Here is a 16,842-nt window from a genome sequence, read left to right on the forward strand (position 1 = left end):
TCCTGGGAACCTCTGAATATTTTATCCAAAAAACACATACACATGCCTGCTGTTAACTTTTCATTCATCATTTTCGTTTTTTCTTCTGTTCTTTATAATCAATTTCCACCTCCAACAACTTTTATGAATTTCTCGCCCGCCATTCTACCCTACCGACTGCTCAGAAGTGCCTTTCAGCGCCACAAAATCCCCGGCTTCAGCCATCACAAAAACTCCAGCTCTCTGATTGGTTCATTTGTTTTGCATTCAAGTTGTCAAGTGACGAAACCCCAGAAAGCCGTTGGAGAAAATCGCTCTCCCAGCGTCGTGAATCTTATCCGCTGTTTTCACTCGTGAAAAACGTTGCGATTTTCAGTGAAACCTGTACTACATTCACGTTAACATAAACAAAGTGAACGTTTCGTTTGAGCATGTCGAGTCCAACGAGACTGAGCAAAAGTCCTGTGGGAATTAGAGAAGGAACCAGAGTGATTTTGAGGGAAATCACAGCATCTCTGCACAATTCGGCACCTACTATGTCTCCAGGAAAAAAGGTAAATGATTCATTAACCCCCAAATAAATAAAATAGTGCAGTAATTACATGGTGCTAAATTAGAGGGACTGAAGTAACATGTAATCAGTGAACATCTGATTTAAATCCCAGGATTGATTTGGAAGATACTGATACTGACAATGAAACCATTCTGTCCCTCAATATTTATTTTTTTAAACATTATTAATCGTCAACATCTTGACATTGGCAGAGTGAAACCTTCCAAATTTGGCGTGAATTCGCAGGCATTTTTCCGAAGTTTGAAGTAAATTAAATCTGTCCCCAGAATTTTTTGTGTCGAGATAATATTAAGGATCAAATAATTGAGATCATTAATTCTGTCAATTCAGTCTGACCTTCAAGAATTATTTAGAAGCGTCGAAGTGAGTTAAAATTCACCAAAATTGAAGCGTTTGCCGAAAGATATAGAAATGTCAAGAATATTCTCTTCTTCTCTCTCTTCCATTCAATTTATCTTAAGCTCCATTTCTGCAGCATATGTAATCCACTAGATAATATAATGAAATGTTTATGAAGGCTCTCCAAAAAAATTCGTGTGAAAATTGCTACATCTCCGTCACATTCAGAGATATTTAACAAAAATTTCCTCGAGAATTCGGCTGATTCATTTTCTTCCCCATATTTCTTGTGCAGTTTCATTTTTTTTCATTATTTTTATTCCCTCTATTTTTATTCATCTTTGTTTCCAGACGTGTCATCACACTCCAAACCCGTCGTCGTCCTCCACCTCCTCCATCTTCTGCCTCTTCGTCATCTCCTCTACCCCTTTGCCAGCATTTTAGGCAGTTATGGTCGCGTATTTCGTTATTTCATTGCATACCCGTTCCCTTGGATCCCTCGACCCTTCAAGTATGACTTTTACTCTCTTCCATCCACCGCCTGACAGACTTTAACTGTCTTGCATATGTATTCTCTATAAATAAAACGAGATCGTCGTCCTGGAGCACTGTAAAAATACATTCATGTCGGGGGATTTTCGGTTGACTTTTTGGATGAGGAATACTGAACAGTTCGACTTATCGGCATCTACTGGGAGGGTATTGACCTTGAGAAATGCGCCCGAGTACAAAACAAATCATTGGGAGTGAATTCTTATTAGGCAATCCTTGTTGATATGCTGCACGGATCTCGGGTGTGTAATTGGCGGTAACCAGAGTCTGTGGATTTCTAATCTGAAATGACTCGTGCTTTTTGCTACCGAGTCGAAGCTTTCTGATTGTTCTATTTAAAGTTCTGTTATGCTATCAACAATTGACAGTTCATTTTATTTTTTTCAGAATTTCATTTTCCGGGAAATACTGTTGGTTTTTTTACAAATTCAAACCACGATGATAGAAAACTTCAGCTAATTGAATGGAATAACGTGACAAATGGGCATTCAGAAACACATTGCTAATTTCTAAGCAAATATAGCCACGCTATATGAAGACACAAGCAATTATTCCAGTTTACTGATTGGGAAAATGCAGTGTAAATGCTTTGGTTTCAGAGTTTAACACCAGTTATCTATTACATCATACATGAACGAATTGAATCCGGGAAAAGACGGTAACAGTGCACTAATCAAATAATTGGAATCAATGACTAGAAATAATGGCTTGAAACCAGTTTCGAAGACAAGAAGATTATCAAGAAAGGCTTTCGATGAGTTCGTTCAACACTACTCGTAAAAAAAATGAAACGGATTCTTACAGTTTTTTTTGCTTGACTATCCCAATGAAAAGAAAAAAAGCTTCCATTTAGAAACAAATTTAATAAGAATCGTAATTAAATTTCTTCAAGTTTTCTGCTCTTGCTGTAGACGTATTTCTCAAAGAACTGACAGCATATGTCATAATAAAATCAAAAAAGGGTTGATCGAGACCGGCTGTCACGTCGGGACAACCAGTAAGGGCTGTAGCCTCTTTCTCCGGTGACTTGTCAATTTTTTTCTCAGAACCCTGGTCGGTATCAGCCCCCCCTAATCACTTCCTTCAATACCCCGAGGCATCAACAGGCGTCCTTCAGATGACGCCACTCTCCCCAGTTTCCTTTCAAAAGAGCCTCCCCACCTCCCACAAAACTATACTACCATAGTTGGTGATACCCCCTCTGAATTCCTCATGCACGTCCACGAAAACCCCACCGTTTCCAAGAGCGTGCGCGGTGTACCGATAGTACAGTGCGCGTTGCGGCAATACAAGTGTTGTACGAAGCCCCGTGAACAATGATTCCGTCACCGAGGAATCCCCTTGCCTAAATAACTTTCACAAGAAAAAAAAATTAAAAATCTCCCAAAGGCCTCTCAACATTTGGCCTCAGCCCCTTTCAACTCAACTCTCGCAGTTTCTTCAAATGTTTTGAACATTAAAAGGAGGTGAGTGTTAGAAGACATTTGTCCTGTGTTACAATCTGTGGGCTCGACTGTACTTGTGTTCAGTCACATTCGTATGTGTTTTGTAAATGTGGGCGAGAGCCGATCGACTCTTCTAATATTAGAAACCCTGAGGATTGCACTTCTCCATGGAAGTACTCTCCACTCATTCTTGACAATTGTCAACGACGAATTAAGGAGTAATGAATATTTAGTGTCGTTCATTGACAACCCAAGGAAAATTGGAACGAAAGTCATGGAGAATTAGTTCACCTCGTTCTGTTCGGTAATTGGGCAGGGCTTCTTTGCTGATGGCAATGACTCACTCTGGTCTTCGTTTGTCACGGACGCTTCCTTATAAAGTTTCAGGCGAGAACAGTGGACATTGCAGAACGAGATCTCCCCGTCCTTCGATGTAATATGGAGAATGAGACTGTTCGATGCTAATTAGAAGAAACGTCCCACATTGTTCTGGACTGAAGTGTCAGCTTGTAATATTTCATTCAATTTTTGCGGTTTGGTGAGAAAAATAAGTTTTTCGAAATGCCTGGAGATCTTCTTTGCATCTGATATGTACCACAAAATTATCTTTCAACAGTTTTTCGTGGAATCGTCAGTTCCCGGGGCAATGGTATCTTCAACGAATTGTGAAAATCAACTTTCCATGTTTTTTAAATTATGTCCTGCCTAACTACTTCAGTACTGACGAATAGAACCTAGTCACACGATTTCGTGGAATCTAAGAATCGTGTATGATTTTTTCAAGAGAACACGCATTCCATTTTACTGCATTGAACATTTTTTTCAACGATAAACACTTCACCTCGTTCAGTTCCTTTCGATGCTACAGCCCACGTTAGTTTTCAGATCAGTCATATGGAGAACGGAGTAATTAAAAATTAATGTATCACTGTTAATCAACTGATTGAAAGATCAGAAAATTCTTTACATATTCTCTGCAATGGAGTTGGCTTAAAAATAATAATAATTCCATGAACACGATCATCATTCATTTTCTTCCAGAGCTACTCCAGGGCCTTATGAGTTCAAAAATTTCAGAACAATATTAAGCAACAATTTGTATGATACCTTCCTCTAGATTTGACGCTGATACGGCTTACTGTATTAGTGTATACCCCCACCATTCCCCCTTCCCATTCATAAAGAACCCATAATGTCCTAAATACCCCCAAAATCCCATACAGTTCCGACTTACCGAATAAGCCCGGAATAGTCTCGCTCAATCAATGGTGTAATGAAGCTTTGACCGTCGCTAATGCCCCAGGCGGACCCATTCGGTCATTATTTGGGGACTCATGTCTTGAAAAGGATATTTCTCACGTCTCCTCCTCCCTCAAATGAGTTTTATATGACGGGTCCTAATTCGGGGCTCTTGGTCTATCGATAAATCAATTAGGAATAAAACCTCATTTCTTAAGTTAAGTTAGTTCTCTCTATTTTATTTGAACTATTATTGGTTCCGAATACTGAGTAAAATGTCATTACGTGCTCTCAAAATTCACTTTGAACACAAAAGTAACGACATTGCCCCTGCCGCCCTCTCAAACAGTGCGCTCGGCAGGGGGTTAAATGAGAGAATCTGTTGGCTGTGCGTGCGAAAAGGAGGTTCTTTATGCATTTATAACAAATACAATAGATTTTTTATCCTTCAAAAAACTGTGTTCTACATATACGTCATGAGATATTGCGCAACGTATTGAGATAAGCTGTTCACTTACACATTTCAATAGTTACGACAAACATTTTGTGATGTTGCTTTTAGGAGGCAATGAAGGGTTTTACGAACTTCTCATTTCCGGTGTCACTGACTAACAGCAAAGAGTAGACCCCGACAACACATATTATCGAAGTAAAAAGTCGACTGCCAATGTGTTTCTGGAAATGCAATTACCTTGAAAGTCAAAAGCCTCCAGGAAGAAACTGCTGTTTAGCAGGAAATTTGGTCAAATGTGAAAAGCATTCTTGGATATATTTAATCATGATTTAGGTCTTTGGCGATAAATACTTGGAGACCATGTGAATAATACTGGGACTTCCCTTCCATTTCTCCATCCACGAAACATCTTGACGACGTTATCCGGTCAAGAACTTTGTTTTTCCCTCTGTACAAAATTATATCTCATCACATTGCCTCCTGGACAGACTCACCTCGAGTTAATGACCTCGTTAAAAAATTGTGAAATCGGTTTTTCATGTTTCACTGGTTTGTCTGTAGCCCGTTTCTTGTTTGATCTTTTGTTGAACTGTTTCACACTGTTTGCTTAGCCGAGGTGTTTATGTTCAAGCGAAGCTGGTTTGTTCTCCTTTTGGAGTTTAGGCTGGGTATTAAAGCATATTTTTAAGATAGGGTGCATTGGCTCCATTCTAGGCGGATGCGCTTCCGAGATAAATATAAAGCAAGTTAGGAGTTTGGAAAATGGTTTCGTAGGGATAAAGTCGGGGCATATTGAGAATGTTTTTGCGTATGAGATACTCTAGAAATGCTGGGATTAGAGGGAGTTGGGGTACCGATCCAGGATCATCATCACAATGTCATTAGGAAAAACTCGTATATATTGCCGGCAATTTGACAATTGTCCTGGGTCATTACCCCCACTCCCTCGAATTTGGGTATGGGTCGTCGAGGTTTCTGGCTCCTCAAACCCAAGAACATTCTCATAGTGTCAGTTGAGTAGCAAAGTGCTGAAGACCATGGGGAATATCATAATCAAGGTACGATTTCAGAGCGATGGGAGATTCACCTGACACGTGTGTTTATTTACATGCGGTGTGACGTGATGTGTCAGTGCGTTGACAGTCTTGAGGTTGAATGGGCTCTGACAGAAGAGCATTGTTAGGCGATTGCGTTGAGACCTTTTCTTTGTCAAGCCCCAGTGGGACACGAGTGAAATTCAAAATTGACATGGAGTTTTTTTTGGAACGGTTCGGGATGTGAGTTGTTGGTTGAGAGGAAGAAACGTTTTGATCATAAGGATATTCTAGGACCGTCGGCGGTTTCGAAAATCCGCCCGTTGTCAAATTTGTTTAATAAATTGACCAAGAAAAACACGAAAAATTATAAATTCCCGTTACTCGTTATGGCGAAACGTAATCTTGACGTCCATATCAACATTTTGTGTTTCCTTTTTTAATTATTAATTTATCCTTATGAAACTACGTTATCAAGTAGATCATCGCATTGTGGAGTCAGTGAAGTAGATTCGTAAATAACAAATAATAACGACAGGAGAAAGCACAGTTGTAAAAATTTATAGAGACATATGGGTTTCGTTTGTTCGTAAGTTCTTGCCGGATTATCTGTAAACGCCATCGCCATTATTTTTCCGCGTTTATAGGTAGAAATGTATTACCGTTTCCATTCAATTTCATACATCCCCATTCGCACCCAAACAGCACAGGTGTCCAATTCAAGAAGTGCAAAAAACTGAACGTTTGCAGAGAATTTTTAATGAAGATTAGAAAATAAGATAGGAGGGAAAATTCCAAGTGGTTATTTATAACAGTCACTAATGATATGGCAACGATTGGTTATTGGTTGCAATGATGACCTGACAGCCATCAGATCCTGCGGTTTATTAACGAGGATTTTTTTGCGAGTGGATTCATTTCTCAATATTATACAATATTGCGCTTCAAAAATATTAAATTTTTTTCAACGTTTTTTAATTATATAATTATAGTTTTTTACTATTCGACGGCCATGGAAAAGTGAACAGTAATTGAATAACGTTTCAGATTATCAAAGAAGAAAATACTCACGTTTGAAAGATAAGACACGGAGGCCTTAACTTCGCTGAATATATTGTTACCTAATTTCACCGAACTTCTTTCCGTCATTTCGCCAACTGAAAAAACATCTTGGAAACAAAAGGGCCCGCGGTGGATTAGAAAACAAAATTTATGGGTTTTTTCGGAGTTCTTTTAGATTAATCGATCTTCTCGAGCGATTAACATCCACCAGGATAACTCCCTGATTATGTAATACCTCTGCTCATGAATTTAATCAACATATTATTTTGTCAGAGTCCTCAAGAATCACTCAGAAAAACTTTGAAAAGACGAGAAGAACGTTGAGAAAAATGGTTTGCGTGTGTAATACTCACCCGCACAATCGACACGCAACTGAATGCCGGGATTTCTTTGATCAACTGTTCTTCAGACCTGATCTTTATAATTAGACATCAGCTCACGGTCTACTCAGTGGTTGCGCAATGTAGCAAATTCAAAACGACGTTTTAACGCGTCAGCTGATGATTTTTTAGCGATCGAAATAACCCAGTTCTTCGTTGTTTTGCCGCGCGTGAACACCTTTGATATTCGTTAATCTCTTCCCTCAGTTCATTAGTTTTTTTTGTCAATTATGGAGTATATCAATCGATTGTTGCACCGGCATTCGGCGAATAATTCAACCTCGAATTCACCAGAGCCACCGGTACAGTTTTTGCGAGTCGTTTTCATTTTCAAGGACGTGCGAGTGGTCTTGACCATTCTGCGATACCAAAGACCATTTGAGCGTTGATATTTGAAGTATTTAGTGATCAATATTAAATTTAAAAAAATACAGTAATTTGTAATTACTGATAAAATAAATACCAATTAATTCTTTAAAGTCAATAGTGATCATCTGATGAAAGTTCATTCAAAGATAAAATATTTGTCATGAAAAATTTGGCACACACTGTTTTTTTGTTCAAATACCTTAGACTCTAAATACTTTCTATCTCATTAAATTGAAAGACGATTAAATAATCCTTAATCTTCTCCATTCCAGACTATCATCAATGACTCCTCGAAGCTGCCGGAGCACGAGGTCAATGTAAAGTTTACTCGTGAATTTGCCGACGCAGTAACATACACTCCCGAGACACCCACCATCTCGTCAGCGAGTAGTTGCCAGAGTCTCGCGTCCACAGTCTCCTCCATCCTCACGAGTCCGGCCTGTGCAGACATTTCCTACTCGAATCCCGAGGTATCCAGCATCGACGATCTCGTCTCAGCCTGTGCAGGTATTCGCCTCGAGGACACACTCACCGAGGACCAATCTATCGCAGACGCATCATTTTCCTCAGCCTCAGACGAGCCAATCCTCAACGGAACCGTCGATCTACCCAACGATGCGGCCCATACCGACCTCAACGGAACAAGTTCTCAAGATCTCTCCGGACGTTTCTCACCACTGAATCCCACCGAACAACCGACCACCCACGAAGCCCCACCAGAAGCCAACCCAAACGTGACAATAACAGTTCCAAATGACCACGTGAACCCTGAAGAATCCACAACATCGTATCAATTGACGCCCGAGGTACTTTCACCAGAACCTAAAGATCAAAATACTCCCGACCTAAATCAAACAGTCGCCGTATCATCGATTGCTGATTCGACCTATCAGGAGATCAAGGTCAATGACGCCACTTTTAATTCTGACGGGCCGTCTCTTCCGACTCTTCCAAGTATTGCCCTGAAGTCTAGCGGGGAATTCCAAGAATCCTTTCCCGAGCAGGATCCAACAAGAAGTGTCTCGCCTCAACCGCAATCAGATGAACTTAATCGAGAGGTCGAACCAAATGTGTCAGAACCCAAACAGGAAACCTCAACGTCTCTGAAGATACCTGATACCTCTGGCAACGGCATCTCCGTCGCTGAGCCGACCTTCGTTGAGAGTCAAAAAGCATTAGAGAGCTCTAACGAGTCTCCATCCCTTGTTCCAACAGAGCAGTCGACAGAAGTCCTCCTAGCCTCGACCCAGGAGACAATCGAAGCTTCAGGTCCATCCCAAGAGGCCAAAGACTCCTCCAGAGTCTCAGAGGCACCTCTCGAGGACACATCGGACCCCGAGGAGCTTGAAAAAACAATAACGTTTCAAGACACCGATATCCTAGACGTCCCAGAGTCCGAACAGTACGAGGCCTTCAAACCCAAGCGGCAGAGCACTGAGACTCACCCCCGAGCCACATCCCCAATTCCCACCCCCTCAGACTACGTGAACTTCCAACCAAAGCGTCAGAGCACAGGTCTCAACTGCCTATCACCCTCGAACGAATTCCAGTCCTCAGAAACCGAAGATAAACAGCATCCAACAGCACACACTGACAACGACCAGAACTCAACGAGCCATAAACCTGAGGAGCCATCAGGGGACTTCGAGCAGCTTCGCCTGGAGGCTGAGACAATCGCCCACGAGATAATTAATGCCTCCCTCAGGCTCTCAGAGGCTAACGACAATCCTGCGTCAGCAAATTCCAACGAATTATTCAAGGATCCATCGACCTTCGATTTCTTCGAATCCCAGACATCAGCAACATCATCGGTTAACAGACTGAGAGAATCATTGTTCATAAAGTTTGATCCCCTGGTTTCGAATGTGAGTATGTTGCCACAGGGGAATACAGCTAGTCCACCCCACGACGAGAGAAACGGGGACAAAAATTCAGAAGCTCTTGCCAATATCACAACCCCGAAGAGGAATCCTGCTATTGCTGCTATCGATAGACTTTTGTTCTACAGTCCAATGCCGGCTGCAGCTATTCAGAAGCACCAGGAGGTGGTAGAGAAGATCGAGGTTGTGGAGAAGACACCTGAACCAGTGCCAGTCGTTGACTCAGCGATGGCGAAGGAGTTGGAGTTGGTGAGGTCCACCGTTCTTCAGCTCGAGGAGCAGTTGGAGAAGGAGAAGGTTGAAAAAGAGAGGGAGAGGAAAGAAGCGGAGAAACAGAGGGAGTCGTTCAATGAGACTGTTAATCAACTGCAGAAGCAGTTGACGCAGGAAATTAAGAATAAGAATCAGATTAATGTCGTTGTCGATGAGTATGAAAAGTCGATAAGTCGGCTGGTGGCTGAGAGGGAACGGGATAAGAAGAGTTTGGATGGTGAGAAGGGGGCACTGATGGCGGAATTGCAGGAGACCAAGGATCACCTCATGGCTAGTGAGGCGGCTTTCAATGATGTTCATGCCAAGTATGAGAGGCTGAAGATCGTTGTGAATACGCTGAAGAATAATGAGAGCGCACTGAAGGAGAGCGTTGCGGAAAATGTTGAGATTATTAAGGCGTTGGAGAACAGATATGAACAGATCAAGAGTCATGCTGCCGCACGACTTGAAAAGTAAGTTATTTGAGTTTTATTGGGTTTTAGGGATCGAGGGCGATTGATAGACTGAATTTGAAAATTTACTTAAAAGTTTTTGGCGGTGAGATTAGTTCCAAAGTATGAATGGACTCGCCGAAGGTCAAAGGATATTGATATCGGTTTTAATCTCTTATCGAGGGGGACCATTCGTTACAAATTGTAAGGTGTGCTTCATTATCTTTGATAAATAAAAAAAAAGAAAGTCAGTAGATAATTGGGTTGAAGAATAGATGGGAACGGATCATGTTGCTGCGCTGCTTGGAAAGTAAGTTACTGGTACTTTATTGATTGCAGTTTGAAATTTAGGGTAATTCGCGGGGGGGGGCGAGGATTGATTGACTGATAGCAGCTTTGTTTCTATTTTGAGGAGAGAAGTGGAGTGAGGAAATGATTGAAAGTCGGTCTGGTTTTGAGGGGTGGAAATATTTTCAAGGCATAGAGCAACTCGGCGAAGGTCACGCAATACTCGTAATACTGAGGGGATTCCGGGTAACCCCTCACGGACGGCACTTTTCTTTCATACTAATTTATTAGTTTTAGAAATATATAAAATTGGAAAGGGATTTCCCTGCAACTGATGGAAGGGATAGTAAAATATTTGCTTAGTAATTTCGCCCGAAAGAACTCATTAACGCTATAGTTTCATTACGACGTCTCTGCAAATAATTTCTCACCTCGAATGGCTTTAGCACTTCACTCGTGAGTTCAGTAATGCCAGATGGTATGAATCATCACTTAATTAATTCCTAGTGGTGCTATGGTCTAGTTTCAATCAAGGCACTCGACGCATATTTATTAAATGATGGAAGCTCTCTCAATTACATCACCCAGTAATTAAACGCAGTTCATATTTTTATATCCCGCAACAAAACTTATAAAATTCATTATTCAATCATTTTTAATAATTCAATCTATTTTCTTTCAGGGCAAATCAAGATCTGGACGCAATTCGCAAACAGCACGAATCAGAAATGGTAAAACTACGAGCAATGCTGAGGAAGGAGGAGCTAAAGAGCAACTCTCTGACTGAAATAGTAGAACAGAAGACGAAAGAGATCAAAGAGCTCACACAAATCTTGGATGAGGTTATTGCCAGAGTTGGTGGTAAATCCGACGAATGAGACAAATGGTCCACCTAATGCAAACAATTTGTTCATATTTTCTCACGACTTTCGAATTTTCTTATTTATTTTCTTTTATTTCAGTTTATATCCTTTTATACCATTTCTTAAATTTCATCTCTGTGCTCTTACAAACGTTTTCTTTGATTTACACCTGTTCATCTGTTTTCCTAATTTCATTAGTGAAGCAGATATTCAGTGGTATATCCAAGTAGAACTTCATTATTTCAATGAGTTATCCATGGAATTATCTCAGGAACAAGTCAATTCAAGGGCGAAATTTCAAAAGTCTTTATTACCTAGAATTATTGGTTCCTGTGATAATTACGTAATTACCACGTCAACTGAGATTTTCTTAAAAATAATCGTCGCATGTTCTTAAACGAGAGGGAGAGAGAGAGAAAGAGAGATGAAAATACTAACGTGTAAACACTTCGAAAATGCACTAAAATGTTGCAACTTTGTGTACTGTAAATCGATCCTTTTATATTTTCTACTAACTCGTTACTTTGGACGAGGAGATAACTCGTTAATAATTACAAATGTAAGATGAAGAGTCCCATTCCTGAGAGTGTACATTAAATTTTTGCTTTGTTTGAGAAGTATAAACAAAGCTTAAGTAGAATATAAAAATTTCCACAATTTATTCCTCTCCGAAGTGACGTCTCATTTGTTTATAAGTTGCAAAGGATAAGTGATAGAACTATAATTGCTATATTATCGCTGATAAGAAGCCTTAAGTCATTTCTCCACAGATGCAAAGAGAAGTGAATGGAGAAAAACTCGAATTTTTATTAGTAGCGACGAGAAACAGATGGTTAACTGAAAATAAAATGTAACAAGGAAACATTAATGATTATAAACAATTTTATATTATTTTTTCCAAAGTAGCGTCTTTTCATTGTTTATTTATAAGTTGGAAAATATACTATTTTATTGCTAATAAAAATAGCCTTAAATAATATAATCCATCCCCGTTTAATTATGTATTATTTTTTTTATGATTTTTGCTTTTTTTTTTCCTTCTAGAATTAAATTATTGTTATAACTATTTCGAAGCGCCAGTAGGAAGGTAACAGTCACACGTAAAATTCATTACCGAATTGTTATAAAGTCTTTTAGACAGTCTCGGATTTGCAACCAATTATTTCACTAGGGAAGTTGTAAATGATAAGGAAATGAGTCCGAACGATTTCATACTGAGAACGTTTGTTGAGAAGTACATATTTACTGGTATTAACAAATTCATAGCTCGAAAGTTATCAAGCGCACAACATTACATAGAAAGAGGGAGGCAATTTAAGCGCAATTTTAGTATTAAAATAATTTAGCATTGAGAATGAAAATCCATCGTATGGATTTACTCTATTTTATTTAGCGCTAAATATTTTGGTCTTCGAAATTTTCAAGGCATGAGTTTCGTAATCGTGTGCTACACGGAAAACTCTTATAAACTTCCTCGAGGGAGTATAAACTCTGAATGATTCGGGCTCAGATTCTCCCTAAATAATTATACACATAGCACGCGATGTATGCAATGCGGCACTAAAAAATATTTTCTTCTCAGTTCATAAAATTTTTTGACATCTAGGAAGCTCAGCAAAACATGTCAGCTAATTTTGGTATGTGTCAACAATAGTCTTTAATACTTTTCCAGCCACTATAAAAACATATAGTGGAATTGTTCAAATGCATGTTCAATTAAAAGTTGTTTTCGATGTCAATTTTTTTTAGGTCATGCATTCATCTGAAATAACGAATGTTTTCGGAAGGAAATATCTAAGCACTTGGATAATTCGAAGAAGTAAAACAGAGTTCTGTTGACTTTTTCTTGTAAGCCTTCCTCCAGTAGTTAGAATTTTCCTTCACGCACTTAACCCTTTAATCAATGAAAAATAAGTCACATGTGCATGCGAAAAATTGAAAATTTATGCACTAGTAACACAGCGTACGCTTATATCAAATTCTTGGACTCATTCCACTTATCCATCACTCCTGTCCACGTTTCAACACTTAATTGTCAAATCATTTAATAGTTAAATAGTAAAATCAGTGATTCGTCACTGCGAATCAACGTCAGAGTGCTCATGTCACTGATAATTCACCAATAATTCATCAATAATTAATTTAATTAAATTTTTTTGACTAACTGGGCGCAATTGGCTCCATGACGAGTGGCACGTAGGTTTTAGCCAGCTTAAGCATCCGGTCCGTTGTACTGCCAGGCTTCTTCGGTATATTTCTGTTCTGCAAGTCTGGCATGTATTTTTTAACAATTCTAGCTAGCTGCCCAGCGTATTGTTTAAATTTTGGATGCCCTACCGATACTCCTTTACCTCGGAGTGCATCAGAAACTGCGAACAATAGTTTCTGCAACAGAAAATCACAAGAATATAATTCAGAAGCCAACGATATCAATATAATTATGACATCGGATCAACCCATCCAAATGCCAATATTTGTAAATCAACAACAAACACAAATTTACATACCCTTCGATTAATATCACTCATTTCACTGATCTGAGTGTGCGAGTCCTTCGAATTATCCACATGTGAATAGTCGAAACTCATGCTCCTCGCCCACTTGCTCTTTGGTCCCTCTAGTTCCTCGTCGTTCTTCCTCTTCTTCGTCTCTTCTCCCTTTCTATCCTCTCCTCCCACGATCACATCGTCCTTTTTCTTTGGAGTGGGAAACAGTGCCCGTTTTATCCTCTGAGGATTGCTGGGTTGATAGTTACTGATGACACTGGGCCCAGCACGATCAGTGGGAGGACTCTGAAAAAGTGCACGTTTAGATGTCTCCAGTTTGGCCTTCCTCGGACTGGGTCCTTCCATCAGCAATTTCCTGGCCAATCTCTTCTTAGCTGAGCCCCTAGGACTCTTCCCTCTAGGACTCTTTCCCCTCGGACTCTTTCCTTTCTTCATTCCTGGTTTCTTGACATTAAGAACCAGCTGGCGTTTCTCAGCCATTCCTTGGAGATTAGCAGAGGAGAAAGTTCTCCGTCTCCTTGCTAAATGACTGAGACGTTTTCCAGGACTCTGACCTAGATTTCGTCGACCCAGTAAGCTTCGTTTCTTCACACTCGATGGGGGCTGTTTTGTGAACCACGGAGTGCACGTTGATTGGGTCTCGTTACCCACGTACCTGTGACACAGCCTCATGGACAGGTTCTCAAAGTCCTCCATGAATCTATTTCTGTTGAAAAATTAAATTAAAATATTAATGATTGATCTCTCGAAATTTCTTGACATTATTTTGATAGAATCAACTATGTAAATTAAAGAAAAAATAGAAATAAATAAAATCAGACAATTAATTCAACAGTGGTAACACTCACCTATTGTAGTGAATCCCTTGACTCTTGTGCTGATAAATGATGGGCCAGGGTAGAGCCTTAGCATGGCTCACCTCTATCGTCTTGAAAATAGCTAGATGCTCCTCATCAGGGACATCAAACGTTACTCGTCTACTACTAACATCCTTTACAACTGGTATATTGCTCTCGGAGATAACGCTAGTAGTCTCGCTACCCTCAAGACTCTTCTGAACATCTCTGCTCAGATCCGCTGTGCTTTGTACACTCGTGTCAATGAAATCCGTTGTGGTGTTTGTGTCTGAGGTTCTTGTCGTCGATATTGAGCTGCTCGAGGCATCACAGGCGTCAAAGGCATTCGTCAAATTACGTAAACCTCCTGGTCTACGGTTCATCTGAGGTTTTGCTTCACATTTCTGAGGATTCTTAACCGATTCAACAACTGGCTCCAGAATTTTCTCGTCTTTGAATGGATTCGCCCAGAAATATTCACGATTTTGCTTAATACAGGTGAGAAAATCTGTGCAATCACTCTGAGATATCGTGTGGGAGGGAGGAGGAGGAACTCCAGTTAGAGACTTGCTAATTCTCTTAAAGAGATATTCATCTGACTTTAGAATCTGTTCGCTGAGGCTGGGCTTCCTGGGGGATATTGTGATGCTGGGTTGAGAGAGGATTCGGGTGAACGAGGAGTTTTTTGGCTTTGGGGAGTCTGTTTCGGAGTCTGTGTTGAAGAGGTCAGGGGAAGTGGGGTCGGCGGTAGTGGGCTGGGTACGAGGGGTCCCCGCAGGCTCGGAGTATGTACAGTCCATGGTGTCCTCATTTAGGTAAACCACTCGGGTCGAGGACTTGTAGGGGATGTACTCGGGCTCTTCAATGCTGTCTTCACATTTTTTTGACGCACCTGTAAGAATATTAATGACGTGTTTTGGTTTGAAATTTGTATGATTCATCGATTTACTAAATTAAAATCAAATTCCCTCTCAGTGGTCTACTCCTTCGTGTTTCTGTAATTTTGTAATGGAAAGGAGTATTTTGTTGTACTTGTTGGATCCCCTCCCAGATCTATTTTATTTTTAATTGTTTTACTTGGCATGCGATAAATGCAGTCGATCCACTTCGAAAAGTCATTCATTATTTACCAAAGAACTATGCAATATATTAGAATACATTAAAAATCAGTCCATAATGTTTAATCAGAATCAATCAAAGCCATTCTAGGGCGTTTTGACGACATTCGCAAAATTAAAAAAAAAACATTGAACAAAAAGAAAAAATGGAAAAAATGGGGAATGGGGAAAAACAAGCCAACATTTTTGCCAGAAGTTGATTTTTTATCGAAACTAATTAAAAGGCGGGAGCAATGAGCCCCCAGGGATCCAACATGGCGGGCTACTTTCCTAACCTCTTGGCAAAAAAAAACAGAAAATCTAATCCCATCATTACCACCAGTTTCAAAAAAACGACAAAACAATTCAACGGATCAACTAATGATGACAATTACTCAGATAATTACCGAGGGTCGACGAACTGAGGGCGAGATCCTCCTCCAATATGGAGACGTTGTTTACGGTGGACTGAACAGATGATATCTCGGACGTATCGAGCTTCGACGAGGAGCAGTTCTCAGTGTGCATTATCGTTAATTTTTATTACAAATTTTCCTCCAGAGAATGCATACACAATTAACAATTATCTTCACTACACTAGTTACATTTTATCAGATAATTAAGGATTAGTTAATTACGGGGAAAAGGGGGGGGGGAATTATCGCTTTAGCCACTAGAGATTGCGCAGTTCCCACAAATGGAGCACTTTTCACTCACTTCCAGGTTATTCCAGCGTAAAATTTCACTTATTTATATCGTTTTTACTTTATAATTCACATACTTGTCATTACGTAAGTCGGAGAAGTTGAGGAAGATTCCGATTTTCGGAGGAACACGAGACACTGTATGCACCGGAACACCGAACGGAATGCACTGTAGGCGACCCCCACGACGGTTACACTACGACAGACAGAGACGTTATGTCAAGCTCACTGGAAAGTCTGGGAATACACTGGATTTTAGTGTTCAAGGTGCCCCTCAGGAGGAGCTAGGGTCTTCGGATGAGTTGTTAGGGGTGGACACTAAATCTGGGGGTGTGTTGAGGGTTTTGTTTACAGCTACAGGTGTTTTTCATTGTTCTAAGCAACACACACACTCACGAGCATTTTTGTAGAACATCTGATTGGACGAGAGTGGGGGGAGTGGCATTGCGCAGGTCTGAATGGAGGGGATGGGCACGGTTTTTCTAGATTGTTTTGAATTCTCGAAGGAGAAAACAAATTCAGTAGCAAAAACTCAC

General features: G+C 40.2%; 2 protein-coding genes across 4 annotated transcripts; one reads left to right on the forward strand and one right to left on the reverse strand.

Annotated features, from left to right (window-relative positions):
* The first annotated feature begins 261 nt into the window (after window positions 1-261).
* Window positions 262-12,148, forward strand: LOC135162753 (transforming acidic coiled-coil-containing protein 3). 3 transcript variants are annotated; one of them, XM_064121549.1, is made up of 3 exons: window positions 262-533; window positions 7,700-10,032; window positions 10,982-12,148. In XM_064121549.1, exons 1-3 carry the CDS (start codon window positions 411-413, stop codon window positions 11,175-11,177), a joined length of 2,652 nt encoding a protein of 883 aa, XP_063977619.1. In that variant the 5' UTR covers window positions 262-410; the 3' UTR covers window positions 11,178-12,148. The 3 variants fall into 3 exon arrangements, with proteins under 3 accessions (XP_063977619.1, XP_063977621.1, XP_063977620.1); XM_064121551.1 differs by lacking the exon at window positions 262-533 and adding an exon at window positions 3,464-3,538; XM_064121550.1 differs by lacking the exon at window positions 262-533 and adding an exon at window positions 7,178-7,360.
* Mi (minus) lies at window positions 12,044-16,678 on the reverse strand. The gene is made up of 4 exons (XM_064121560.1): window positions 16,010-16,678; window positions 14,518-15,397; window positions 13,670-14,375; window positions 12,044-13,547 (listed from the first exon to the last, which is right to left on the reverse strand). Exons 1-4 carry the CDS (start codon window positions 16,128-16,130, stop codon window positions 13,323-13,325), a joined length of 1,932 nt encoding a protein of 643 aa, XP_063977630.1. The 5' UTR covers window positions 16,131-16,678; the 3' UTR covers window positions 12,044-13,322.
* Between the last annotated feature and the right edge of the window lie 164 nt (window positions 16,679-16,842).

This window comes from Diachasmimorpha longicaudata, chromosome 5, assembly GCF_034640455.1.
Source record: "Diachasmimorpha longicaudata isolate KC_UGA_2023 chromosome 5, iyDiaLong2, whole genome shotgun sequence".
Lineage (NCBI taxonomy): Eukaryota > Metazoa > Arthropoda > Insecta > Hymenoptera > Braconidae > Diachasmimorpha > Diachasmimorpha longicaudata.

Coding starts and splice junctions, on each gene's coding strand:
- LOC135162753 (XM_064121549.1), top strand. CDS start 411: ATGTCGAGTCCAACGAGACTGAGCAAAAGTCCTGTGGGAATTAGAGAA. Junction 534..7,699: donor CTATGTCTCCAGGAAAAAAG/GTAAATGATTCA, acceptor TCTCCATTCCAG/ACTATCATCAATGACTCCTC. Junction 10,033..10,981: donor GCTGCCGCACGACTTGAAAA/GTAAGTTATTTG, acceptor ATTTTCTTTCAG/GGCAAATCAAGATCTGGACG.
- Mi (XM_064121560.1), bottom strand. CDS start 16,130: ATGCACACTGAGAACTGCTCCTCGTCGAAGCTCGATACGTCCGAGATA. Junction 14,376..14,517: donor CAAGGGATTCACTACAATAG/GTGAGTGTTACC, acceptor ATTTTTCAACAG/AAATAGATTCATGGAGGACT. Junction 13,548..13,669: donor TGAGTGATATTAATCGAAGG/GTATGTAAATTT, acceptor TTTCTGTTGCAG/AAACTATTGTTCGCAGTTTC.